Consider the following 10,697-nt stretch of genomic DNA (forward strand, 5'->3'; position numbering starts at 1 on the left):
GTCGAAAAACATGTCACAAAATCGAAAGAATTCACTCAAGAGTCGCTAAGTTAACGGGGTTCTTTGTGGGATTTCAACAAATATGGGCTTGGCTTTTTCTGACTAAGTAACGAGAAATGATTAATCGTTCGGCTTTTTCTGCAAGGGTGCTCAAGGAAGTATTACGGGTTGGCTTTTTGGCTCTGATCGGTCCAAATGAAGGCCTATGTCATTTTTCCTAGGTTCGTGACATGTCATTTCGCCTCGATGAGGGCTAGAGCGGTTCTTAGTGTTCGTGAGCTAAAAGACATTTAAAGATGTGATCGAACCTCTAAGGACTACTCAAACCCCGGGACGACGTGTGTGCATAAGTGGGAAAAATCAACCGAAATTGCGTTACTCAAACCACTAGTCAATCACAATGAAGCACAAAATTTTTTAAAATTGACTCGAACTCGGATTTCTTTGAAAATACATGGTATCATTGGCAAGTAACGAGAGAAAACACTTTAATACTATCACTTATAAGCAATCACCAAACAAAATTAAGAAAATCAAAATTAAATAAAAAAACAACCTAATCTAACAGAAATCCCCCACAAAGTAGTTCACCCTCCCAAACTTAATCTCTACATTGCCCTCAATGTAGATCCATAAAAACACGGGAGACAGAGAACTTACCTCGCGGGGGTGGTAGAACTCCCCTACTCGTCGCCGCCGCGCTCGGGAGGCGGTGGATCTTCTTCTACGCGCTCTTTCTTCATCCATACCTCTTTGAATGGCCTCGGCCAACGTCCTCGCCATGGCTTGAATGGAGACTTCGGCTTTGCACCCTTGCTCGCAGTTTTTGTTGATTCTTCTTTAGGAGCCCGTGGCGGAGGTGTGGATGGTGGAGTGGCGACTTCGTACGTCTCGATGACGTAGATCTCTTCTTTTTCCTTCTTGCGCTTTCGGGTTTTACAGATCCCGAACGTCTCCTCCTCGTTCTTCACGCGCGTCTTTAGCTCACCTTTTTGCACGTCTATGCAAACACCGCAAGTGGCCAAGAAAGCCCTTCCGAAGAGAATGGGGATATCGCGATCCTCGTCCATGTCGATGACGTAGAAATCGGCCGGAAAAGTGAATTTTCCGACTTTAACGAGGAGGTCTTCCACGAAGCCGCGCGGGTACCTTACGGTCCGATCTGCCAGTTGGAGAGTGGTGCGCATGGGCTTTAGTTCACCCACCCCAAGTTTGTTGAAGACGGCCGACGGCATGAGGTTGATGCCCGAACCAAGATCGCACAACGCGTTCTCGATGAAGATGTCTCCAATGGTGCACGGAAATGTAAACTTGCCCGGATCTTCTAATTTTGGCGGGAGCTCTTGTTTTAGAAGCGCACTACACTCGGCGGAAAGTGCCACCGTGAGCCTTTGCGGGAACGGAAGTGGCGGCTCATATGTATGGACCGGCGGGTGCGGCTTAGGAGCTCTGGTGATCGGGGCAGCCTCTTCTTCTTCTTTCTTTGGGCTCTCGGTGGCTGCAACGTGTTGATGAGAAATGGCATTGCAGTGCTCCCTTGGATTCACTTCGGAGGTGCTTGGAAGTGTGCCTTGGGGTCGTGTGTGGATGGCGGTTGCGAGTTGCCCCACCTGCGTCTCGAGATTTCGGATCTGAGCCGATTGGTTCGAGAGTGCCGTCTTCGTTTCGTTCATGAAATCGGTGGTGGTATTCACGAAGGCAGTCGTCGACGTGGCCAAATTAGCTACGAGCTCCTCCAGATTGGTCTCGTTCTTGTAAGCTCGCAATGGTGGGGCTTGATATGGCGGTGGTCGGGGCTGATTCTGATGCGGTCGAGGCCGAGCTTGCGGTGCGGGTTGCATCGGCATGTTATTCTGGGGACCGCGCCATCCGCCATTCTGATAAGTGCTCATTGGGCCTTGATTGTAGGGCGGCCGATTGTTGATGAAGCTTGCTTGTTGGCCCTTGTTCCCTTGCGCGCACTCATCGCTAGAATGAGGGCCAGCACACCAGAAGCACGACTCGGGGGCGGGGGTTTGGATAGCATGAACTGTAGCTTTCTGCTCATGGAGCGTTTTGGTGAGGTCGGCCACCTGTGCTGCGAGAGCTTTTATCAATTCCATCTCGGGTGTGACCGGCTCGCGCTTCTGAATTCTTCGCTCGGAAGGACATTGGTCGTTGTTGTACGCGAGCTCCTCGAGGATGGCATGAGCTTCTTCCTCGGTCTTTTGGAAGAAGGATCCCCCTGCGGCGGTGTTGACGAGGGTGCGCGATGAAGGAGAAAGGCCGCCGTAGAAGATTTGCACCATCATCCACCCTTGGATGCCATGGTTAGGACACTTCCGCTGCAGCTCCTTGAAGCGTCCCCAAGCTTCAAATAAAGACTCACCCTCGAACTGGGAGAACGAATGGATCTCGTTGCGTCTCTTGTGCATCTTCTCGAACGGGAAGAACTTTGAGATGAATTTGACGCGCAGGTCGGCCCACGAGGTGATGGAACCCGGCGGGAGCGAGTTGAGCCACATCTTGGCTCGGTCCCGTAGTGAAAACGGGAAGAGGCGGAGGCGGATGGCTTCGTCGGACACGTTGTGGAGCTTGAACGTGTTGCTGATCTCGACGAAGTTGGTGAGATGGTCTTGCGGGTCTTCGGCCGGTGATCCCGAAAATTGGGATTGTTGCACCATATGGATCACGCCGATCTCGATCTCAGGGTTGATTGGAACGAGAGCTGATGACCTGTCTTTTTCGCATGCACCTTCAAAAGCAAGAAAGTGACACAAAAAGTTAGAAAACAAAAATTAAGAAATTAAATAGCAAGAGCAAGCAAATCCGATCGCTATTGTAGACTAGTCCCCGGCAACGGCGCCAAAAACTTGTTGCGATATTTTGATAACTAGCACGCAAGCGGACGTATCGAACAAGTAATAGTGTTACGTAAGTAACGGATATCGATCCCACAGAGACTAGTTACTCTAGTGATTTTCTGAAACTTGATGCTAATTAATTCCAAGTAAGATTAAGAAGATGGTTGTAACAAAAGCAATAATAAAACTAAAGTAGAGAGTTAAATACGAGTTTTGCAAGAAGAGATGGTAGGGGTCACGATTTCACCGGAACTAACTAGGACGGGGGTTTCGGGCTCGAACAACAAAATCTACTCCTATGGATGCTAATCTCACTCTATCAAACTTATTCACTAGCCTCTCTCGAGTGTTCTAGCAAACCTATGCAATTGACGGATTATTATCCTCTCGGCATCTAATCCTATTAAAACAATCACACGCAATGAAACAAGAGTTCAAACGATTACATAAATTGCCTAGATTTTCTAACCTAGGATCAACTATGATGACATGAACAAAAGCACGATTATTTACTCTCTCTCTCGAGTAGCTAAACAATCCTAGATAACAGTTCTAATGGTGATCAAGCACTAGAAAGCATAACGAACAATTCATATCAAGCAATCCATAATAATGAAGCAAACAATGATTATCTAACCCTAACGAGCCCCCCAACCATTATCAATCCCGGCTACATCGCAACCCCAAAAGAAACTTAGCCTCTAATGGAATTCATAATCAACGCTAAACATTACAGAATAATTAAAAGCACTAAAATAAAGATTGAAACCAACACAGAATTCATATTAAATAAAATTGATGTTCAATAATAATTTAGAGCAATAAAATAAATAAAAGAAAGGGAAGAAAGAAGAACGATTGAATTCGGAGAAGGAGAACTCGTCGGGTTGTCAATTCCGTTGAAGAACGCCGTTTTCCTCTTTCAAAAGCTCTCAAGAACAACCAAAACAATAAAAGAGAAACTAAAACAAAAAGGAAGATTTTGTTTTCAGATCTTAGTGTCTAATATATAGGTCAAAGGGTGATTTTCGGAGCATATTGGGCCTTTGGAATGATTTAATTCGCTCAAAAACATCAAAAACGGAAAGTAACTCCGTCAAAACCCGAAGAGCGCGCGCCGCGCGGTCGTCCTTGCGCGGCGCGCGGCTCCAAATCCGGGTTATGCGCGCTGCGCGCGTAAGACTCTGTGTGATTTCATGATTGCGTTCCCAGGATGCGCGGCGCGCTATTGCCGAGGCGCGTCACGCGGTCTCTAAGTCTGTCATCGCGCGGCGCGCGAGGGAGGGTGCGCGGCGCGCGGCGCGCGGTTGTCGCCAATTTCCTTGCTTGTGCTTTTTGACTCTATTTCGACCGTTTTGTCTCCAAATCCCGTCCTTTTTCCACGAAATTGATTGTAGACGCTCTATTGCTCTTTTGAATCTGAAACTACTCAAAAACCTACTAAAACCATTAAAATACTTGAGGACTCGTCGGTTTTTGGTTCGGGAAATAGGAGTTTTACGCGTGATTAACGCACCTATCACCTTTAATATCATCAATGAATACAATAATATTTGTTGCTTCTTTTATTCAAAAATACTCTGTCTAGTTTTCCTTTATGGTATCAGAGCAATACCAGGAATGACAGACCTACCCACTCCCCTAGAGCAAAGCTCTCAGACCGAAGGTCAAACCTTCATCCCACAAACACCTCAATCCTACTTCATAAATCCCTCCAACCAATCCCTCACCATTAGACTCTCAGACACAAACTATTTGGTGTGGAGGCAACAAGTTCTCTCCAATGTCAGGGGCTATGGCCTTGAAGGCTTTCTGTTTGGAAAAATACCAAAACCGACGGAGTTCTTTGAAGCATCAGATCCAGTCACCGGGCGTGCCATTCAAGGCCAACCCAATGGTGAATACACCACCTGGGTCAGACAGGACCAACTTCTTGCCTCTTGGCTGTTGGCTTCCATGTAAGAATCGGTGCTTGTCAACATGGTGGGCTTTGAAACGGCCAGTGAAATTTGGGATTCACTAGAAAAATCGTTTGCCTCCCAATCTCGTGCCAGAATCATGCAGTACAAGCTCCAACTCCAAACTCTCAAGAAAGGGAGTCTAACCATGAGGGAATATCTCACCAAGATGAAGGCGTACACCGATGTTCTTGCCTCCGCAGGTCACAAGCTCAGCAAAGACGACCAGATCCTCCACATCCTCTCCGGGCTTGGACATGAGTACGATCCAGTGGTTGTTCCTATCACCTCGAAGATGGAGCCCTTTCTTGTGAAGGATGCTGCAGCACTCCTTCTGAGCTTTGAAACGAGGCTCGACCCTGCCGGAGATATAGTGGCTCCATCTGCTCAGTTCGCTTCCCAGTCACCTCACCAGCCTCCAAGAAAGACCTCCTTCCAGCAAGGACCACCAAGCAACCCTCAACCGTCAGGCAGAGGCAATCACCGTGGACGAGGGCGTGGAGGCAGAGGCTGGAACAACAATAGCCGTGTCCAGTGCCAACTATGTGGAAAAATGGGCCACACCGTCCAACGGTGCTTCTACAGGTTTGACTCATCCTTTTCCGGCTCGTCACCAGCGTCATCACGTCAGGCAGGCCCCGATGGTGGATACAACAACAACAACTCCTCTGCCTTCTCGACCAACATCTCTACTTCAAACGACTCCACCCACAACTCAAGCTGGTTCCCAGACTCTGGAGCCACCAACCACGTGACGAATGACCTCAGCAACCTCAACCTTGGCTCGGAGTACAATGGTGGCAGCAAACTTCTTGTCGGAAATGGTGCAGGTTTGCGTATCTCTCATGTTGGCTCATTTATAGTTTCCTCAAAAAACTCTCCCACCTTTTTACTCTCAAATCTGCTCCATGTACCTCATATCACAAAAAACCTCCTAAGTGTTTCACAATTTGCTCTTGACAATCACGTTTATTTTGAATTTCACCCAAATTTTTGTCTTGTAAAGGACCAGGCCACGGGGGAGGTGCTACTGCGATGGAGTCTTGATCGGGGTCTCTACCGTTTCCATCTCAACACTCATCATGATCCTCAAGCTTCGCCACACACCAAATCACTTAGAACTAGTCTCAACCAGCCTTTACCTTCAATCAAAAACACTGGTCTATGTTTATCTAGTGTCTCTAGTCCATCTCTTCCAAAAGAGGCGTTCGACTTCGAAGCCAATGCCCAATCTTCAATGGACATTTGGCACCGACGCCTTGGACACCCAGCAAGTAAAGTTGTGCAACAAATTCTTCAAAGTTGTAATTTGCTCAAAGAAATGAAAAGTACCTTCCATTTTTGTCAAGCTTGTCACTTGGGAAAGAGTCACAAACAACCTTTTTCTTCATCTACTACTGTTTACAATGAGCCTTTTGCCTTGATTCATTCTGATTTGTGGGGGCCCTCTCCGGCATTTCTCGGAGCGGTTTCAGATACTATGTAAACTTCATTGATGCTCACTCAAAATACACATGGATTTACCTACTAAAAACTAAATCTGAAGCCTTTGACACTTTCGTTTACTTCAAAAAAATGATTGAAAACCAGTTTAATACAACCATCAAAATCGCGAACCCACCATCGACACATGGGAGCAAATGAAGTCAATCTTGAGGAAAAGATTTGTGCCAAGCCATTACCACCGAGGAATTTATACCAAACTTCAACGACTCAACCAAGGAAGCCGAAGTGTGGAAGAATACTACCAAGAGATGGAAATGTTGATGAGCCGCGCCGACATATAGAGGAGGACCGAGAACAAACAATGGCTCGATTTCTAGCCGGGCTCAATATCGACATCGCCAACGAAGTAGAGCTCCACCACTACGTAGAGCTTGAAGAAATGGTCCACATGGCAAATATCATAGAGAAACAATTAAGAGGAGGAAGCAATCGATCCTTCAAGACCGCCGAAAAGACTCCTTGGAAGACGCCCTACCAACAACGAGAAGATAAAGGATCAAGCTCCTCCAAAATAGTGGATCCACCATCGCCCACGCCACTCACTCATGATGTTCAAGACAATACCGGCATCAACATGTCAAGAAATAGTGACATAAGGTGCTTCAAATGCCAAGGTCGAGGACACATCGCTAGCCAATGTCCAAACAAGCGCACCATGATCTTGACGGAAAATGGAGAGTACGCCACCGATGAAGAGTCGACGGAAGAAAAAGAAGAGAACGAAGAAGATCCGGCCAATGACATCCCAAAAAGTCTCACACTTGTGAATCGTCGGTCCTTAAGTGTGCTCGCTAAGGAAGATGACGACGCTCAACGAAAAACAATCTTCCAAACACGGTGCTTCATCAAGGACAAGGTATGTAGTTTGATCATTGATGGTGGTAGTTGTACCAACGTGGCTAGTACTACCTTGGTCGACAAGCTTGATTTATCGATGACCAACCACCCACGACCATACAAGCTCCATTGGCTCAACATTAATGGAGGTGTTAAAGTTGTTCAACAAGTTGTCGTTCCATTTAAAATCGGAATATATGAAGACAAGATTCTTTGCGACGTGGTTCCAATGAAGGCCGGACATTTACTACTCGGACGGCCATGGCAATTCGACCGGAAGGTATCTCACAACGGCTTCACCAACAAGTACACTTTCCACCACAACCACCGCGACATCACTTTGTCACCACTTTCTCCAAAAGAAATTTTCAAAGACCAACAACAAATGTGCCAAGAAAGTGAGGTAATAATAAAAAAAAAATTAAAAAAAAATTAAAGGAAAAGACAATTTGATTTTAGGGCAAATCCTTCTCAACCCGGAGGGAATGATGAGGACATCTCAAGCATCAATGTGAAGAAAGACCAATGGACTCATCAACAAATTTGGATTTACTTGTTTGTAACCTCTAGCTTTTAATTTTCATTACTTGGTGGTTATGTTTTTTTTTTCATTCATTTGGTTTTATAACCATTGAATTAGAATATGTATGGTTTGTGTCTAGAGGTTATTATCTAGACTATATATGTGTGTGTAAGCTCTAGTATGGGCATCTTGGAAGATATATGAAAAAAGTGTGTTTGTGTGTTTAGTGAGGATTCTCTTAGTCTAGAACTTATCAAGAATTTGTGCTCAAAATTCTTGTGGCGTTCGTCCGATTTATCGATGGGAATTCCGCAACCCATCGTGGCATCATTCGATCCATCCTAATTTGAAAGTTTCGAGCACGAAAGCTTCGTCTATATCACAACCTTCCGATAGACGGTCCGCTCAAATTTGAACTCCGACGAATTCACATCAATTATGGACACCATATACAAAAACCCCATGAACATAATTTTTTTTTTTTTAAGAGCTGGCGTTCACTCGCTCTCATTTGTCGCCTCCACTTTTCTCTCTTTTTTGGCCAGACATCTTGGTTTTAGAGACAGCAAGGAATTCCGCTTGGAAAATCAGGGTATTGTTCACGATAAATCCATTTGACTCGTCGTGAAGATCCTCCAACGGCATAAGCTCAGTGAAGTGGCTGAACGGACTTTCGTTCGGGGGTTCAAAACATGAGCTCTCTGCAGCATATAAAAAGGATCCATTAGAATATGTAATGCTAATTAACCAATTTAAACGTTTCACATTGCTAAACGCCCAATCTCTTACAATATGTAGTTATGCGTATGCTCCGATGTAGAATTCTATTGTAAATGCTACTTCCTTATAAAATTGGGACCTCTACTACATAATTAGAGTGGTGAGATTAGCAATGGTCTAACACCTTAAATATAAAAAAATGCTTATTATTTTTTAAGGAAATTACTCGACTACCGGGTTAATTTTTTTTTTTCGAGAATATCTCATGTCTCATTATTATTCCAAGGATATTTTTTAAAGCTTTTCCTGTTATATTTGACCTTTTTTTTTTATTGTTCACCGTTTCCTTTAACTTTTTCTTGGTTGTTTACCGTCTAATTTCATATAACTATTAAATCATCTGAAAACTAAAAAAAAATGAGGTTTTTATAGAATATTCAATAATTTAGGTATTCAGTGACTTATCATCTTTAAACGATATATGTGTGAAATTTTCCTTATTTTTTTTTAACTGTGAGTATCTGATTTTACCCAACTAAGCCCGCTAGTCTAAATCCTTGGGATCAATAGTAAAATGCATTTCTTTTGTTTTACAATTTTAGACACAAATTATAGCACTCAATTGGATTGTTTGGTATTGTGCATCAAATTATACATTTAGCTCGATTTTTTTAACACTACATTGGACATGCTCTTAGTAGGCAAATTTGGTAACAATTGCAACAAAAAAAAAGGGTGGACATACCTGTGCGCTCAAAGTGTTTGCCATTGATTTGATCGAGCACTCTCAGCTTATACTCTGCGTAAACCGACCCGCGAATTTCACCAAATGTCACCGGAGATAGCTCCAATACCATTGATCTTATAACTCTCATACTTCCTTCCGGAACGACTGTCGGAAGAATCGTAAACACCCTACAGAAACCCGGCACAACAACACTAATAATTATACCAACAAAAAAAAAAAAAAAAAAAACGCAAACACCAGAGAAAAACAAGACAAATCACGCACCACTTATTCGTTTTGTCCGAAGTGAAAACTTCGAACTTGTGTGATTCGTTCCCCAGCTTGGAGAAGTCCTTGATCACCCAAGTGAAGATTCGGTTGGTTATTTCTGTGAGATTAATAAGCTCAACTTGGTGAGCAAGCCTTTACAAACTTGGAGAGCAAGCAAACTTGATGAGCAAGCAAACTTGATGAGCAAGTAAACTTGATGAGCAAGGATACTTGATGTTTCATTTCCTATAAATAGCCATAGTTGTATGCATTTCATTTAAAACTAAAAAAAAAACTTGTATTTGACATATTATCTTCTAAGCAAAGAGAAAGAACTTTTCTCCCAATATAGTGTTCTCCTTATTCCCATTTTAACTCTTTATCATTACTTTGGTAACGATCTTATATTTGGAACCAACATTTGGTATCAGAGCCGATGCCGAAGTACATGGAGTCACCTAGCAAATCCACCGGAGGAGACACAACGGCGACGAATATCGGGAAGGAAGGAAACGTGACGCTCAACTATCCGATGCTCACGAAGAGCAACTACTCAGTGTGGGTGTTGAAGATGCGGGTGAATCTACAGGCGCAAGGCGTTTGGGAGGCCTTAGAAGATGGAGTTGTCGAAGTACGCCAGGATAGAATGGCTCTCGCCGCCATCTATCAGGGAGTTCCGGAAGATGTCCTTCTCATGATCGCCGAGAAGGATTCCGCAAAAAAGGCGTGGGAGACGTTGTGGACGATGCACATGGGTGCAGACCGCGTCAAAGAAGCCAAGGTTCAAACCTTGAAGAGCGAGTTCGAGGTTCTCCGTATGAGAGACGGTGAATCTGTGGACGAGTTTGCCATGAAGCTTACATCCATTGTAACAGGTATCCGCTCGCTAGGTGAGCAGGTGGACGAGACCAGCGTGGTCAAGAAGTTCCTGAGAGCGGCACCTCACAGGTACATGCAGATTGTGACGTCGATCGTGCAGTTCGGTGACCTCAAGACTATGTCAGTCGAGGAGGTTGTCGGTCGTCTAAAAGTCCACGAGGAGAGGCTTCGGGGCTATGGCGACAAGGAAGAGGAAAAGCACCTCCTGCTCACGCATGAAGAATGGATGGCCAAGCAGAAGAAGAACCATAGAGTCGAGTCTTCTTCCAGCTCGTCGAGGCGTGGCGGGTACAGCGGAGATGGCAGACCACGTGGCAGAGGCCGAGGACGAGGGCGAGGTCGAGACATGCGAGGTCGCGGAAGCAGCGTACGTACCCCGTCAGGAAGGCACCACGACTCGAAGAGACAAGAGCACGATGAAGTGCTACAATTGT

At 44.9% G+C, this 10,697-nt stretch overlaps 1 protein-coding gene across 1 annotated transcript; it reads right to left on the bottom strand.

Moving 5' to 3' along the window:
• Positions 1 to 683: 683 nt before the first annotated feature.
• LOC149387394 (uncharacterized) lies at positions 684 to 2,504 on the bottom strand. The gene has a single exon (XM_089622134.1). The coding sequence runs from the start codon at positions 2,502 to 2,504 to the stop codon at positions 684 to 686; it is 1,821 nt and encodes a 606-aa protein (XP_089478260.1).
• Positions 2,505 to 10,697: the final 8,193 nt, after the last annotated feature.

This window comes from Urtica dioica, chromosome 8, assembly GCF_054948205.1.
Source record: "Urtica dioica subsp. dioica isolate 48M chromosome 8, U.dioica_male_clone48M_v1_H2, whole genome shotgun sequence".
NCBI classification, from domain to species: Eukaryota; Viridiplantae; Streptophyta; class Magnoliopsida; order Rosales; family Urticaceae; genus Urtica; species Urtica dioica.

Excerpts from the sequence above, each read along its gene's own strand:
- LOC149387394 (XM_089622134.1), bottom strand. The coding sequence starts at position 2,504 with ATGTGGCTCAACTCGCTCCCGCCGGGTTCCATCACCTCGTGGGCCGAC.